The sequence below is a fragment of the Heloderma suspectum genome, chromosome 6 (assembly GCF_057233095.1).
Source record: "Heloderma suspectum isolate Gila_16-S chromosome 6, 16-S_ref, whole genome shotgun sequence".
Lineage (NCBI taxonomy): Eukaryota > Metazoa > Chordata > Lepidosauria > Squamata > Helodermatidae > Heloderma > Heloderma suspectum.
The window spans coordinates 40,085,431-40,101,745 of NC_139463.1; the positions used below are offsets into that span (position 1 = coordinate 40,085,431).

General features: G+C 43.9%; 1 protein-coding gene across 4 annotated transcripts in view; it reads right to left on the minus strand.

The window, feature by feature from the left end:
- The window catches only part of PPP3CC (protein phosphatase 3 catalytic subunit gamma), an 85,072-nt gene that overhangs the window by 15,687 nt on the left and 53,070 nt on the right, over positions 1-16,315 (minus strand). For all 4 annotated transcript variants that reach the window (XM_084804025.1, XM_084804024.1, XM_084804022.1 and 1 more), the window contains exons 4-12: positions 15,344-15,455; positions 13,285-13,430; positions 12,559-12,698; positions 11,410-11,487; positions 11,218-11,312; positions 9,569-9,694; positions 6,833-6,910; positions 4,433-4,514; positions 2,213-2,310 (exon numbers count right to left, since the gene is read on the minus strand). In XM_084804025.1, coding sequence (XP_084660151.1) covers positions 2,213-2,310; positions 4,433-4,514; positions 6,833-6,910; positions 9,569-9,694; positions 11,218-11,312; positions 11,410-11,487; positions 12,559-12,698; positions 13,285-13,430; positions 15,344-15,455 — 955 coding nt within the window. The remainder of the gene's footprint in view (positions 1-2,212; positions 2,311-4,432; positions 4,515-6,832; positions 6,911-9,568; positions 9,695-11,217; positions 11,313-11,409; positions 11,488-12,558; positions 12,699-13,284; positions 13,431-15,343; positions 15,456-16,315) is intronic.

Below are 16,315 nucleotides of genomic sequence, written 5' to 3' on the forward strand. Positions count from 1 at the left end.
TCTTATGTTCTTAAAAAAACTGAACATACCCACAATTTGCCAATGTTTCAAATTTTGTCACTATTTCTGAAAATGCAACCTCGCTTCAAAATTATGAAATCTGAGCATTTTAGATTTATTGACATTTCTTGTTCGCTTTGATTTTGGCAGGGAGCAAATACAAAACAGTATATGCTATCAACTGTCAAATACGCAATCCTACTGGGAGGGAACTACCTTTTTTAAAATGAGAGGATTTGCAGGTGGATTTATGCTTTGTTGAATGGTTTTAATAGCCTAAAGAGTTTAATTGCATTTAATTGTTTTATGTAAGCCACCTTAAGAATCCTTCCAGGGTAGAAAGTAAGTAAATAAATAAATACCACTGAATGCCAACAATGAAATGCGGCTCTGAAATATTCAGTGAATATTTGCCACCATGTATCTCAAAGAAGGATTTCGGGGAGCAAATGCTTTTCAGCTGTAGCTTTAAGTTTCATCACGTTTTCTCCTGCTTTTTTCTATGTGGAAGTAAAACCTATAGAGGAAAATCATGATGTATGAAGAGGATGCCCCTAAATGGTGCATCCAGGCTGGCAGGTTTTGGGGGCCTGTTTGCTGATCTGCTACTGATATTCATACAAGGAGGGGACACACTCCACACCATAGTGAATTACTACACTACACATTTTTGTGCGCAAAGATGTACACCTCATTCAAGAAGTCTAAGGATTTGGGTCAGCCTCGGATCCTGCTGAGTTCAGGGCAGGCTGAGGCCAAGTGACAACAAGGAAGCAGTGGCTCAGAAGCAGCACAGGGAGTAGCAAGAGCTGGATCACCAGCTGGTCAGGCTCCTGAACAAGCCTGACTGGAAGCCTTTATAGGGGGTCAAGGAGAAGTACCTGACCTGCTCTGATCTCCTGGTACAAAAAAAAAAAAAGAGGCTTCCTGGCTGGCATGCCTGGTCCCCTGCAATTCCTTCCTTTGTCCAGCGCTGGGTGGTGGCACAGACTGAAATCCTGCCTCACAACCCCCTCTTCAAAACTGATTGCGGGCTTGGGTCCTGAAACGTGGAGTTTTTGATCTGGACAGAAGTCTTGTGTTGTCCCCTCTTCCCAGCAGTTGTTCAAACCCCTTTGCTGTATTACCAAGGTTCTTTCTTGCTTTTGAAAAATGGTAGACTCACTGCATCCACCTAAACCACAGTTAATTATATCAGCTTATCTCTTTTACTAGGTACTAAACCTTGCTACTGAACAATCCTGGAGGATTGGAAAGAATGTTCTGTAACTACAACAGTTTCACATCTGGTCCACAGCTGTTAAGGTGAGTGAGTGCAACTGTGTAAAGGTTGCATTTTCATTATTTATTTTTCCTTAACCAAGCCTTCAATCCTGGAAAAAGGGGTTGTGCGTGGGAAACATACAAAGATTAACTTTGGTTCCATGAAAGACAATAGTGAAATGACATAAAATGCAATCAGCAAGTGGGTCTGGACACACCCTAAACATCGCTCTCTGCAATCCAGCATAACTTGGCTGAGAAACACACAGAACACACAAGTGCTTCAGGCGGAAGACCAGCACAAATATTAATGCTAAAAACATTCAGCAGTACTCTGAAAGAGAATCTTGGAATCTCAGCACTCGGAAAGAGGATCTCAAAACCCTCAGCTGTTAGCACTGAGAACAGATGGACTTAGTACAGGAGGGAACAAAAAATGCAGAGTGATGGTATTCACGCACGCTCTTACACAGCAGCAGAAGTCTAAAGGGCAACTGCTGTTAAAAGGATGAAATATGAAGAGTTGTTACAAAGAACAGATCCCAGCAACACTACACATGCTTCAAGCCTCTCTTCCCAGCAAGCTCACTAGCTATGACAACATTTTACAAATGCTTTGGGCGAGATCATTCCCCATGCCAGGTTTCTACTAAATCAGCCCAAGCGGCTTCAACCTTATTATTCTCTCCCATGCTTTGTTCGGTGCCACTTTTGGGGCTTCAGGGACAGAAGCCTGGGATGTCACTGTCAGGTTCGTGAGGACATCCAGGGTCCACCTTTTTTTGTGGCAGAACTCCAGACACTGTGAAGGAAAGGGAAATGTGGCACTGGGAAACCTCAGCTCCTCAAAAACCTGGAGGGTCTCTTTAGGCCACATGTCGCAGGCCAAATTCACACAAATTCTGGTCTTCTTATCATGCACAAGAATGTTGGCTTGTCACATACGTACCAGTCTGGAGAGTCTGCTTCCCCCCTGAGAGGACTCCCAGGGGCAGAGTACCTGTGGGAGTCAGGCCTTTGAGCGTCAGCACACTCTCACTCTCCTCTCTGAAAAGAGGAAAAGAGGCCAATTTACCCCTGAGCACACAAAGACACATCAGCAGCTTAGGACTCTGCTTCTTAAAGTGCACACTTCAGGTTTTCGGAGCGAACAGCTAAATCTTTAAAATCTGCCTGCAACGGACATGTCTGCAATCATATGAGCCCTACAGGTACTCTCAGAGCTGGGACTGGCTACAGCTCCCTGTCGAGGGTACGCTGACTGGCCAGGTTTGCTTGTACATACCAAAGGAGCTACAGCTCAATGGACAGCTCAGGGCACACTGTGCACGCAGAAGTTTCCTGGCTCAGTCCCTCCATTTCCAGTTAAAATGATTAGGTAGCAGATGATGTGAAAGATTGTCCTCTGCTCGAGATCCTGGAAAGCAACTACCAGTCACAGTAGACAATACTGGGCTAGATGGATAAATACACTGACATAACCTAAGGCAGCATACAGTATGTCCTACATAGGGAGTATAACATCCCTTAAAAGTCAAGCCCATTGAGAACAGATTTCAACACACACACCCTGCCCAAAAAAGGTTTTTTAAAAGAGTTGTGGCTAACATTTGTGTACAGTGTGTGCCTTAAGGGTAATTTAAGGCAAGGAGCTTCAGTCTTAACACTGCCTTCAGCCGTATCAGCCTGCCTGCACTTTAAGAACAGCAACAGAGACCCTTCACACTTGCCCAACTTTGAGGGCTGTGAGGTGGGCAAGTACAGGGGAGAGGGCCTTTTCCACAGTGGCCCCATACCCCTGGAATAGGTTGCTATTGATGGTCCCCCAGGCCCCAACATGGCAGGATTTTAGGAAGGCCCTGAAAATCTACATGTTTGCTCTGGCCTTGCCCATTTTATGTGTTTGGTGTTGTTGTTGGTGTTGTTTAGATGGTTGTTCTTATGAAATCGTATCAGTCTATTTTATTGTTGTAAGTCGCCTTGGGAGAGCTCCTGTCCTGAAAGGTGGCTTAGAAATAGTTTAAATAAATTAATAAAAGAATGACATTTAGCATGTATATAGCACATTTTAAGTGAGTTATATGAGGCCACCCAGTCAGTCCAGGGCAAAGGAGAGATTTGGACTTCCTGGCTAACACCATGCTGCTACCTTGCACTCTAAACTTGGTTTGAGGACTTCCTGAACAGAACAAAACCTGAATAGTACTGAGCTTGTGGCCCAGTCAAGAGAGAGTGAAGTCAAAAGAGGGGTCCATGAAGTCCATGCATCCTTTTCCCTTACAATTGCTCATTACATCTTAGGACCATATCATCTGAGAACTGTGGACTGGTGTCTTCACTGTGGAGACCAGTGGTATCTTACCAAGGCACAGAGGCAACACCCAAGCAAGTGGTTGTTGCCTTATCTATAAAATGCATCATTTGTGTGATTCAGAGGGGCCACCCTTTAGTATATGGAGCTACGCAAGCCTGGGTCTAGTCAGTGTCTGGATGGGAGATGGCCTGGGAATTTCGTCATGGAAAAAAGGTGGGATATAAATGTACCAAACCAGACAGACTGACCTTGGTGCCCCTTTACATCTTACAGACTTCCTGTGGGAGCCTCTTTTCCATAGGTTTAGCCCATGGTATGGCTGTAATGTTTAAAAGACCTGCAACCATCTGGATGGGGCTGATTGTGTGAGCCTTTCCCAAAAAACTGGTGCCCTACTACTAGTAGTCATAAATGGCTTATCATCATGATGGCTATATACTACCTCCAGTATTGGAGGCAGTGTGCCTCTGTATACGAGTTGCTGGGGAAAATGAGCGGGAGGGTGCTATTGCACTCATGTCCTATTTGTGCTCTTCTCTCAGGCAGCTGGTTGGCCACTGTGCGAACAGAAAGCTGCACTAGATAGCCTTTGGTCTGATTCAGCATGGCTCTTCTTCTCTGCTTATGCTGGAAGAGTGCCAATTCCAGAGGAAAGACCCCTGGTCCTGCCTATGAGGTAGGGGCTTTTGAGCATTCAGTGTGTACAAGTACAAGACTTTTGTTCATCCCTTTCCCCAAGTGTGGCTCACAGGTAGTTTCTTTGATCATTACTGGTAAAACAGGGAAGCCTGGCAAAAGGATGCAACTTTTGCATAGCTCTTTCTAGCCAAAATTCTCAGGAGAGAGCAAACTTACCGAAGAACCGAAAAGACTCGTGCCATCTTCCCAATGGCTCTGATCTTATTCCTGATTATCTCTTTACGGGCATTTGTGCCTCCTTAGGAAAGAAAAATCAAAAAGGTTTAAGAGGATGAGGCAAGAAAACCCTTAAGGCTCAGGCGATGCCAGTAGGAAGCATCTGCTTGATTCTAGGAAAGAGAAATTGGATTACAACTTTACAGCTAAATTCCATCAGTAACAGTCGTGGAAGAGGAACAATCAGAATGGAAGGGGGAGCAGGTGATGGATAGAATGACACACACACAAGAAATATAAAGGGAAAACGTAGAACCAGCAGAAGTAGGAGGATGACCTCATTACCCCTCAAAATGGGTTTGACCACATTACACATGGGATGTAACATGAATGACTCAGCCATAGAGACACAGTTTGGCAAGGCAAGAACACATCATCAAGACCAAGTGAGGGTGAAGACATCAGGATGCTGGGCTGTGCTTGCAGAAGGGAGAGCAGTCACACAAGCACCACTTTTGGCACAGATGCAGACAGAGGAATAGCTTGAACCATGTGGCTTTGCTTGAGTTTTCATTCAATACAATGTGCTGTGGATAGGTATGCTCCCTTTTATTACACAGACCAAACATGAACTGAAAAGCATGGAGGTTTGGGGGGCTCAACTGTAAATTGAATGACAAATATATCTCCACTCAGCTGAGATCTTGTTTGTTTTTTAATGGCCGGGTTACGCATTAAGATCAGGACAAGCCAAACTGAAGATCTGACATGCACCAATGGATCAGCCATGCATAAGGTGGCTGCATTCAAAAGTCAAGAGAAACGTGACTCTCGCATTGTTCAGATTCCTGGTGGAAAACAATAGGGTTAAAAAAAGAAACCAAACCAAACGCACCACGTTTGTGTTAAAACTGGAGAGGGAGAAGGGGGAAATGGCGAGACTGTCCAACTAGTCAGCTATTCAAAATCCACTCCAAGGAAATCTGGTGGCACAGGCAGTGAGAATTAAGCTTTTAGCAAATTCTAGCTGGGTACCTTTCGGATAGCTTGAAATGTAGTTATCTTCAGGGAGAGGAGACACCAAGTAAACAAGGAGATGAAGATAGAGATAGAAGAAACAAATTTAATTTCCATGGGAGGGAGGGAAGAACATTTTTTAAAAATGCAACGGGACAAGAGGGACCAGTTGGTGGCTCTCCTCTGCACTTGTGTCATGCTCACTTGCTAAGTCTTCCTCCCTTCTACTATAATTCTGGCTGCCAAACTCTGGATGGACAATCACCTCTCTTCTGCCTCCCTGACTCATCATGTAAAATCTGCTAATATGGGCCAAAAGGATGAGGCTGGTTCTGTAACTGAAGATTATACAAAAGGGATGGAATAGCCAATTCAATTATCAGTGATTAAAAAGCATTGATCCGTCAGTGCAAAATGCCAAAACATTTTTGCATCAATTACTAGTGTTCATGGTATGGAGACACCCCCCTCTGGTATTATTGGGGTAATACCAGAAAATTGGTCTTCAGTTTCAGCTGGTAAGAATAAGAAACTGTGTTACCCTAAAGACAGCTCCCTTCACGCTTAGCTGTTGCTATTTTCACAGAAATTCTGTACAGAATTTCACAGAAATTCAGTTTATTTTCACAGAAATAAACTTTCAGAGACGTGGGACAGTAGAGCAGAGCTGTCATTCAATTGTTATGCCCCCACAATATTCTCTCATTTTGTGGGTTCTTTTAAGTCCTTCAAGCTGTAGTCTGGGAAAGCCAAAATAAGCCCTCAGAAGCATGACCAGTAATGCTGCAACAGACATATGTACATTTTGTTCTGATTATCAGAGGCGCTTACAGGATAGTGCCCATGATAATGAACTCCTCCACGCTGCCTGCCATTTCTGGAACCTAGGGATTTTTTAAAAGTATATGAAAGATGGGTGCTCATACAGTTAAAAAGAAAAGATAGATTTTCCCTTAGGTGAAACTGATTGGACCAGAAGTTGATTCCTATATGGTCTAGGAAATTTCAGAACTTATGCTGGGAGTAGGGAGCAGCAGCTCATTTGCAAATGAGGAAAACTGAACAAGCAGGCTCACCACCCCGACAGGCTTCCTCTTTTTAACTCTCCCTTCCCCCCTTCCTTACATTGATATAAATATCAGGCTACTGATGGCAGAAGAAGGACATTGCCATGGTAGTAGGCCAGGAGAGGGGCAGAGCGGCTCTTGTTTTTCTAGAGAAATAACAGTCTGTAAAACAGCCAAAGACACACGCTTAAACTATGAATGAAAAAGATGGCAACAAAAAGGTGCTAAGAACAAGGCTGCACATCCAGTACTTGCTGGATTTTGTTGAAAGCACCCAAATCTAACCCACCCTGAAAACATAAAAAGGTTTTGTTACCGTCCAATGTCTCATCTCCATCTGAAATGAGCTCATCATCAGAGCAGATGTTGAGGATGTTAACCAGCATCTCTGTAACTGTAGGAAGTAGTGAGAAATAGGCACACTGATTAAAAACCAGGCTGGGTTCGTGGAAACTGCACTGCATGTGAATGGAGTAGTTCACATATAATGCTACATCATGGTTTGGAGCTATGTGAACCTTCTCTTCACCTGTTCCCAACATGCTCCAAGTCTGCTAAAGAGGAAGAGTTGCTTCCTATTTAGCAGAAATCAGATTTTGACACTGCATCTGGATTGACAAAATGCAGTTTGCATTTGCCTTCCAGCTTCCAATTGAGGTTTGCAATCCTGAAGGAAAACACAGGCCACAGTTTGCCAGTTCAGATGTAACAGCAAACAGTGGTTTGCGTTCAAGAAGAAATAACTGAAGTGGAACACGATAGGGAGTTCCAGATTGCTCATGCATCAAAAAGCACCATTTGAACCAAGCTGATGTATCAAGGCGTACATGGAGAATTTGCATGTAAACCTAAACTATGGCTTAGTGCTACATGCATGAGCAGAAAGGAGCGTGCATGAAGCATCAGGCACACACGGTGCCCTCTTCTCTCCTCTAACTGTGCAACCTGGAGAAAGAAGAAATCAGAATTCAGCTTCACTTTAGTAGATTTACAGCTTGGCATTAAATATGGACCACGAATTGTGGTTTAAAGAAGCTCTAGTCAACTGCTAAACAAGCCAACAACAAACCCTGGTAATTTTGCTGGCTTGTTTGACAAATTAGAGGGTTTTTAAACAATGCCTGGTTCACACATAACAAGCCAGGAATCTGCTAAGCAAAACTGAATTTTGGCTTATTCCTCCTTCCAGTCATGTGGAGGAAGGGATGAGGGTATGCATGAGCTAAGCACATATAGAAAGGGCTCCCTTTTGCTACTGCACACAGTGCTAAATTTGCCACTTTTATGAGTGATACTGTAATGTCTGTTTAGAAGTATAAACTATAAGGGCCCAGACTGGGTAACATGCTACAACACACACAGAAAACATTTAAAATGAAATTTAATTGATCTAAAACCTAACAAATGCTAGAACAACCCCCTAGTTCTCATACCCAACTGAAACATCGTGTAATGTGCACAACTGAATTCATGCACATTCATCCCATTTTCCTTGCCTCTCTCCTTCCTGTACCATCTCTGTTAGAATTTAGATTGTAAATGTTCGAGATACACTTTAAGTGTTATATTACTTTGCAAAGTATCACTGATTTTTTTCTAACCACAGCTACTACAAACAGAAAGATCTTCCAATGCTTTATTTACAAAGTGTCTTTAAATTAGCTAGGCACAGTACAAAGATCTAATCTTTCCGATCTGAAATTCAGCTGCAGGCTATGATACAACTCTGGTGTAAGCGTTTGGAGGTATCCCCTGAACAGGGGCCTCTATGGCCTGTGGTGTGGGAGAAGATCCCTGAAGTAGGGACTTCCTGGGCTTGTTTGATATGTATGCCATACTCTCTTGAACTGCTTTTGGCTTTGTACTCAGTTGATCATCAGAAAAACCATGTATATTTTAGGAAGAATCTGGAAAATTATGAGGTTATTGAGAACAACAGCCTGTTACTGCTTTGCAACTGTTACAGCTTTGCAATGGTTATTTATCTTCAGGTTCCAAGAAAGCTGGGAAAGTGCTATCCCTCTTTCACAGCTGGGGAACAGAGGCTGAGAGGGAGCAAGGTGGCTAAAGCTCTTTAGGATAGAGGCAGGGGTTTAAATCAAGCCTCCTGGATCCAAGACTTTGCTGGATCATGCTGGCTTTTTTCAGGAGACAACATGAACAAGAAGCAGCAGCAGTGCAGGAAAAAGAACAATTCAAGTCCAAGAGCAGCTTTAATGTCCACCGGAGAAGAGAGAAGGCCTCCAAACTCAAAGCCTAATACACCAAGAGCACAATTCCACATGTTCACCCACCATCTACTTTGCAAGATGGAGATCCAGATGTTCATCCAGACTTTCTGACTGAAATTACATGCTGGGAAATGCATATCTAGTAATGAGAATTAAAAAATCTATATAAGCTTGGCTTTGTGTAAAAGTTTGTGCAGCTTCCGGAATCCACATTGTTAAAGAATTCACAATTTTCAAAGTTGGGAAGTAATGGGCAAACAGGAAAGGGAATGGAAGCAGGGAAGATCAACAGAGATTAGATAGTAAGGGATCAGGTAGCAGTCATGGAATTATTCCTTCTGCGTTTTATGGGTCGATTCTCTGATGTTTTATTGTTTTGATTTTTTAAATACTTTACTGTAGCCCAGTGCATCTGGAGGGCACTAGGTCAGGGGAGGCGGCTTCACCGTAAACTGCCTTAAGGACTTTTTAGCTGAAAAGTGGTATACAAATGCTGTAAATAAAGATACACAGCAATTTTCAAGTCTACAGAGACAACATTTTTTAATTTCCCACTGCAACAAGAATGGCCAGTAACTTTTCTTTCCCCCTAAAGAAGTTGGATTTCTCTGATGGCCAAATTCTGCATAGGTTTCTAGATTCTTTGCTTCATAGCGAGCAAGCTTGCAAAATACACAAACACTTCCCCCTTCAGGCAGCAATACACAGTTCAGGGGCTACATCCAGTCCTGTTAATACTATTGCTCCAGATGGATCTTTTCCTCACTACTCAGTTAACTATTTTTCCTATCAGGATTTGTATATGGCAGTCTCCGTCTTACCCTTTTCCCCTACAAAAGGCAGAGACCATGTGAAAACATCCATGAAATTTGGAAGCCAGTAGGGGTGTGGAGAACAGTTGAACTGCCTGATGTTCATGACATTGTTTTCGTATTTCAGCACAGCAGCTAAAAGAAAACAAGAGAGAGAGAGATTACAAGAGTGCTGATCCCGCCTCTTTCCTCCAGGTTTATACAGCTCTGAAAATGCAGTTATGCTGCTGTATAAAGCAGCCCCTACTAAAACTGAACATCCCACATACGAGGGGCAAGGAGGAATGTCAAATACCCATTTTCTTTCTTTTGTGCCTTGTTTTTCCCCTTTCTTTCATTTTGTTTCTGTTATACTTGCAAATTTAAAAAAGAGATCAGGTGAAAATTATTTTCACTCCATAGACTTTGCATGTTGAAAAGGAGAGATTGGCTGCGTTTGGTCATACCACTAGACTATGTTTTAATGCTATGTGAATGAACCTCTCTACATTCCAACCTTCAGTTTTCACATAACACAGTTTGCCTTTACATCTGAACCAGAACAAACTGTGGTTAATTTGAACTATGGTTTGTCCATATAAGACAACTTAACCCATGACTTACGATCCTAGCATATCTGGATAAACCATAGATAAAACTAACCACAGCTCTTGGTTCTGCCATAATGACAAGCTGCAGTTAGGAAGCATTTGCTTGTGTTTTCAACTATCTCCTTTTTGTGGCTGTACCAGAAGAGAGAGGAGGGGGGAACAGACTTGTGCATGTAACACTAAGCCATGGTTTTGAGCAGGGGTGGGCAACTTGGGGCTCTCCAGATGTCTTGGCCTCCCATCAGCTCTAGCCAGCATAGCCAATAGTGAGGCATGATGGGAGTTGTAGGCCAAAACTTCTCAAGGGCCCAAAGTTGCCTACTGTTGATTTAGAGGTTCAAACCAGACTAGTAACTACTTTGAGACAAGCACTATTTTTACTGTACAAGTTTCACAGGAATTGCATACAACTGATTCTTATTAAACCCTGCCAACGAAGGGTCAGTCTTATTGTATCACATTATCGTACTCCACCCTGCCCCCCAAAATCTCAGGGTTACATTGGATCCTCACAACAACCCTGTGAGCTAAGGTCACTCAGTGAGCATTTAGTTGATTTTAACACAGTCCTCCATGCTCCAAATCCTAACAACCTTGCTCTCTCTTTCTTGCGGATGAAACAACTTCTGTATCTGGCCAACAGAACTGGGCCATATCAAAGTATCAGACTCAGATGGCCCAGACAGCAAAATGTGCCAGACAAGGTTAGAATAATATTATTGGCTCACAAATATTGCTCAGACCAAACTCAGAGTCACAGAGCTAAGATGCTGCTCAGCTGAGACAAATGGCACCAGGGAAAGACTGATCCTCCAAAAGAGGGAGGGAGAAGCAGAGGGAAATCCTTTTATTCTTTCCAATTGGCTCTGCCAATCTGGGTGGTCAAAACATTCCCAGCAGAAAGGCCGAGCACAAACTGTGCCCCTGTTTTAAGGAAGTAAAATATTATGTAAAAACGTATGAGATGAGCAAGAACTTCTACTAAGGGAAAAAAACACACACCAAGGAATCAGAAAGAATCAGTTGTAGCCCAGCACTGGCATCCATGATACACAACTGAAGTCTTACCCTTGTTGTTATAGACATCTAGATAATTTGGTGCAGAAAAGATTGTGATTAGGGATGGAAAACCTGTAGTCTGGCTCTTTCTGTACATTCGGTACCTGGAAAAAGCAGGCAAAGGGTAAGCAGGTTGATCTTGCAAAACACTCAAGACAAGAAAAGTCATTAAACATAGAGCTGAAGTTACTCTGAACCTACCCGGCATCCTGGGCTTCATGTGCTCGGATCACAGATAACAAATTATTGTTTTGCAAAAATTCACAAATCGCGGGGTAACTGAAAAAGAAGGTTTTAAAAACATGTTCATATGTGCTGAAGGCCAGGTTTGCTCCCCATCTTTCTTCCAAGGCGGTCAATGGTATATGGTGGTCAAGGTGGTCAATGGAGAGCCAGTGGTGGTGTAGTGGTGAGAGTGTTGGACCGGGAGCCAGGAGATCTGGGTTCTAGTCCCCACTCAGCCATGGAAGCTCACTGGGTGACTTTGGGCTCATCACAGACTCTCAGCCCAACCTACCTCACAGGGTTGTTGTTGTGAGGATAAAATGGAGAGGGGGAGGATAATGTAAGCCGCCTTGGGTTCCTTGCAAGAGGAAAAAAGGCGGGATATAAATGCAATAAATGAATGAATGAATGTGAAGTTATGCCAATGCATCCCAACAATCCTGCAAGATAGGTTAGCCTGACAATACAAGACTTGGCTCTGGGTCACCCTATTATCTTGATGGATGGAGTGGGGATCTGAACTGTCTTCTTCCTACCCAAGTCCAAGATTCTATCTGCTACACCACACTCTCTCTCTGCAAGGGATGGAGTGGCTCTTGGGATCAAAGGAGCTGTGGGCAACAAGAAAAACTCTTGATCACTGTTTAGGGCTGCCAAACACCAACAAATCAAGCTAATATTTATGGAAACAGAGGGCTTGCCCTAATCCTGAAGTCACCCACATAAGCATTTAGTGGGACTTATGAAGCACATGAAACTGAATTCAAGAGACATTCCTGTGCTAAATTTCCTACCACTTGTGAGCTTTTAAAGTCCTGTCAGGTTTTAAAGTCAGCCCAAGTAAACTTGCTTTATCCTTTCCAAAGACCTCCAGCTGTTTCTCGGATCTTACTAAACATCTCAGAAAGCAATAAACAAATGGCATTTGAGGTCTTTCAGTTTTAAGAGGGAAAACACACGGGGGGCTCAGCAGTGAGCCAAGTGATACTTTTCAGAGAGGAACAGCCACAAGTCTGCTAAATACGCAAACCTGCTCAAAGTTCAGGAAGTAGGAAGGGTTGAGCACAGCAGTTTGGCCTTCACACCATTCACTCGACCAGGGATTTTGTTTGAAATGTTTCTCACCTGTAGAAATAGGAGCAACCTCGAACAGTGTTGTGGGTAAAGTGTTCCAGTGTCTTCTCATTGCCATAATCTTCTGATGGATCAGACCACAGCAGGTCACACATTGGACCAAAGGCTGGGGGCTCCTTAAACCTGTCTAACTGGAAAGCACATGAACAAAAAGGCAGTTATGGATATAAACCTATTGGATGGAAGGAACATTTTATTACAGTATCCCAAAAGGTTCTGTTTATGGATAAAAATCCAATTCATCTCTGCTAGATAAGACACAGTGCATGATGTGGCCTCTCAGGAACAAATATTTGATACATTCTTCTTCAACCAGCCATGCCGCAGGCTATATGAATACTGATGTCATGGCAGGGGAAACCCACTTTTTAAACACAAGAGATGTGTAAAAGTTACTCATTTTAATGGTTTCTCTGTAAGGATTAAGGATCACACATCCCTTTTTTCAACTACTCAATCTGTCTTTGAAGGACAACAGATCAACCTTACAGAACTTAAAGCTGGATCAGAGAGAAGTTACTATGCTTTATCCTACTTTGCCCGCCCCTTTAACAAATCATAAGTAGCCTCAAAAGGAAAATAAATAAACTGCTCTCCTGGAATGGGAGCTTGTCAGAAAGGGGCCAAGTAAGTCTACAACTATATCTTGACAGATGCCAAGGTACCAGTGCTGTGTTACAGGGTGGGGGTGGGGAGGGAAGAGAAAGAGATACTTACTTTCCTAATGTCATCTAGACATGTGATTTCAGGAGACAGCCCTCCATGTACACACAGAAACTGCTGGTTCAAAAGGGCAGCAAGAGGAAGACAGTCAAATGTATCCATGCATGCATCATACACCCGTTCTGAATACTTGATTCGACCTACAGGAAGCAGAGGCGAGAAAGAAGGTGCAGGTGTTATTCATCAATTACACAGCCCAGGCTCACTGCAAGCCTTCTCTGGCCTCACTGTCCACAAGGTTCTGGCAAATACAATGACTTCAGCAAGCGAAGAGAAAGGCATCCAGAAGACTCCCATTCAAGAGGGCTTAGAAATATGACTTGCCTTCCCCTTCCTTCCTCTGAACCAGGGTTTTTCACCTTTTCTACCTTCAGGGACTTTCCATACTGACTCGTCCGCTGAGGAATCTTGATACATCTCCTGCAGATCCCCTGTGGATTGCAGGAGATTCTTGGGTGTGTTCTAGGCTACACATGCAGTTTACACGGGGAATGAGCCAGGCACGCTAGGCCTTGCTGTCAACCTGCGTGAACGGGCAGTGTATGCTAGAACATACTCAATGCTCCCCTGCAGCTGCACATTGCAGGGGAAGATCGGGAGCAAGCAGTCTTCCATAGAAACTTGTTCCTTCGTACTGATTCTCTCAGTGAGGAATGCCAAGGAAGTGTTGGAAAGCCTCCAAAGACCTGTTTGAAACCCATGCCATACGCTAAGCTTTCCTGTAGGAAGGATCTACACGTGGCAAGTCTCCAGAGCTCATTCTGGATTTTGTAGGCCTTCCCTAAGTTAGATATGCATTACACAGCTTGTGTTATTTTTTCACAACTCATCAGGTATATGAGAATCTTTAAAAGTTATCATGAAATGCAGAATGTATAGTCATAGGAAGGGCTACAGTTTGCTCACACTCCAGAAGAATAACGAAGACTGAACAATAGGTGCTTAGGTACCTGTGGCCTCGCATCTTCCTGTTATCACATCAGCATCTTGGAAATTGCATTGCTGCTTTAGAATTATGCTTCTAAAGATGTGAATATAGCCAGTTTACAATCTTTATTTCCAGAACACATCTGGTGATAGAATGGGTTATAGAGATGAAACCCTCTTGTACCTTTGGCCACTGTATTTGGGGCTTCTCCTGGAAATGGACAGGCTATAATATAGGGATCACACCTGGATCAGGGGAAAGCTAAAAACAAACTCAGACCAGGCATGGCTTCAGGAGAGTGAAGGCAGGGCAGAGAAAATACAGTAGAAATGTAAGCAAGGCCCTTTGAACAGGAGCTTGCCAGCAGCCTCTTCCTGCTTCCTTTTACATGGGCTGATGGGAGGCCAGAGCCAAATGGACTCAGGGGAGCTTGCATTCCAAGGCAGGACTGGGCTGAGCTGCAATTCCTCAGTATATGAGTAAGCAACAAGACAAGGAGGCGCAAAAGAGCTTGCAGATGAATTTGTGCAGAGCAGAGGACAGACAGAAAAAGGAGAGATGCAGTTGTGGAGGAGAAAGCCATAAATGTAAAGAGACAAGGGGCTTGAAGCTGAACTGGTAAGTCAGGCAGCTAGTACAAAAAAAGTGAAAAGGAGACAGAGGATTCAAGCGATGGGAGAAAAACATGAGTTGCACAGCAGCATTTTGAAACTGTGTGAAGAGCAAAGGGCCCAGTCTCCCCTTTGCACCATCATCACTCAGGCTACAATGATTACGACGGGTTTTGTCAATTTAAGTTTTAACTGGCATTCAAGGAGAGGCCCTCGCTTTCCCTCCAATTCCAATACCAGCTGCACAATCTGGAACTGAAAGCTCTTGGCAGTAATTACAGGGTGTTGGGTCCCTAAGCCGATGGGGGTGGGAGGGACGGCTTGCATGGAGTCAGACTGTCAGGGAGGCAGAACACAGGCACCACGCTCACAGCCTCTCTGTTCAAAGGGATTTAAAACGCCCCTTCCATGCATGTCGGAGGAGGACACGAGGGCAAGGACATATATGCCGCCACACCAACATCCACAGCCTTCCCTGGCCAGACACGGACATCACCCGTCCAGCCATACTTACATTCCTGTTTAAAGGTGAAGTATTCTGTGAGGTGCCTGCACTCGTGGTTCCCTCGGAGCAGGAAAAGGGTTTTGGGATGGTTGATCTTTAAACTCCATAAATACAGCACGCACTACGAGAAAGAGAGAGATTGAAGGACACCTGTGAGAAAAATCTTTGGCAAGTAATTGTACTCTGGAACTTGGTGAAGATGGGTAGAAATAAACTCAGGGAGGTGGGTTTCAACAAGAAGGAAAACGGATGGCAGCAGGGATTTCTGGGGAGAGCTCAGAGTAGGAGCATGGAAGCAGCCTTCTACCAGGTCAGACTATTTGTTCATCTAGCCCAGAACACTATGCTTTAGCAGGCAGCAGGTTCCCAGGGGCTCTCTCAGGCAGAGAGGGGTCTTTCATATCAACTGCTGCCTGATCCCAGCAAGTGAACCTGGGACCTTCAACATGGACAGAGTTGCCACTGAGCTACAATCCCTCCACAGTGAATCAAATAGGGTGGTCAACTTTGGTTTTAGCAAGTGTGCCAACATGAGGTAGTAGCACTCTAGTCTGTGTACACTACAGTGCACACACAGTTTCATTCCACCCCCCCACACCCCACAATCCCCTGGTGTGGTTTTGCTTTGGATTTACTGAGCCACCAAATAGGCACAGCAATGGGGGTAGGAGTGTCAAACGGGATTGTTTGCATGCTGGATTTTGCCAAAGCCAGGTCAAGGGTCCTCCCCAAGTACACTATAAACTCTTGCAGCTTGTGGCACTTGGGCTTCAGTTGGCCACTCATAGTATAACTTAAAAACAAACAAACATGCACACTGACACTTCAACTCTGCACTTAGAATAAATTATGGAAGCCTGCTTATTCGACAGAAATGGGCTGAATTTTGCATGCTGTATTTCAACTGAGCTGCTTTGAAGAACTCGGGAATCTTTTGTCAAATGGGACAGTGGCAGGAAGACAAACAGGATCAACGCGGAC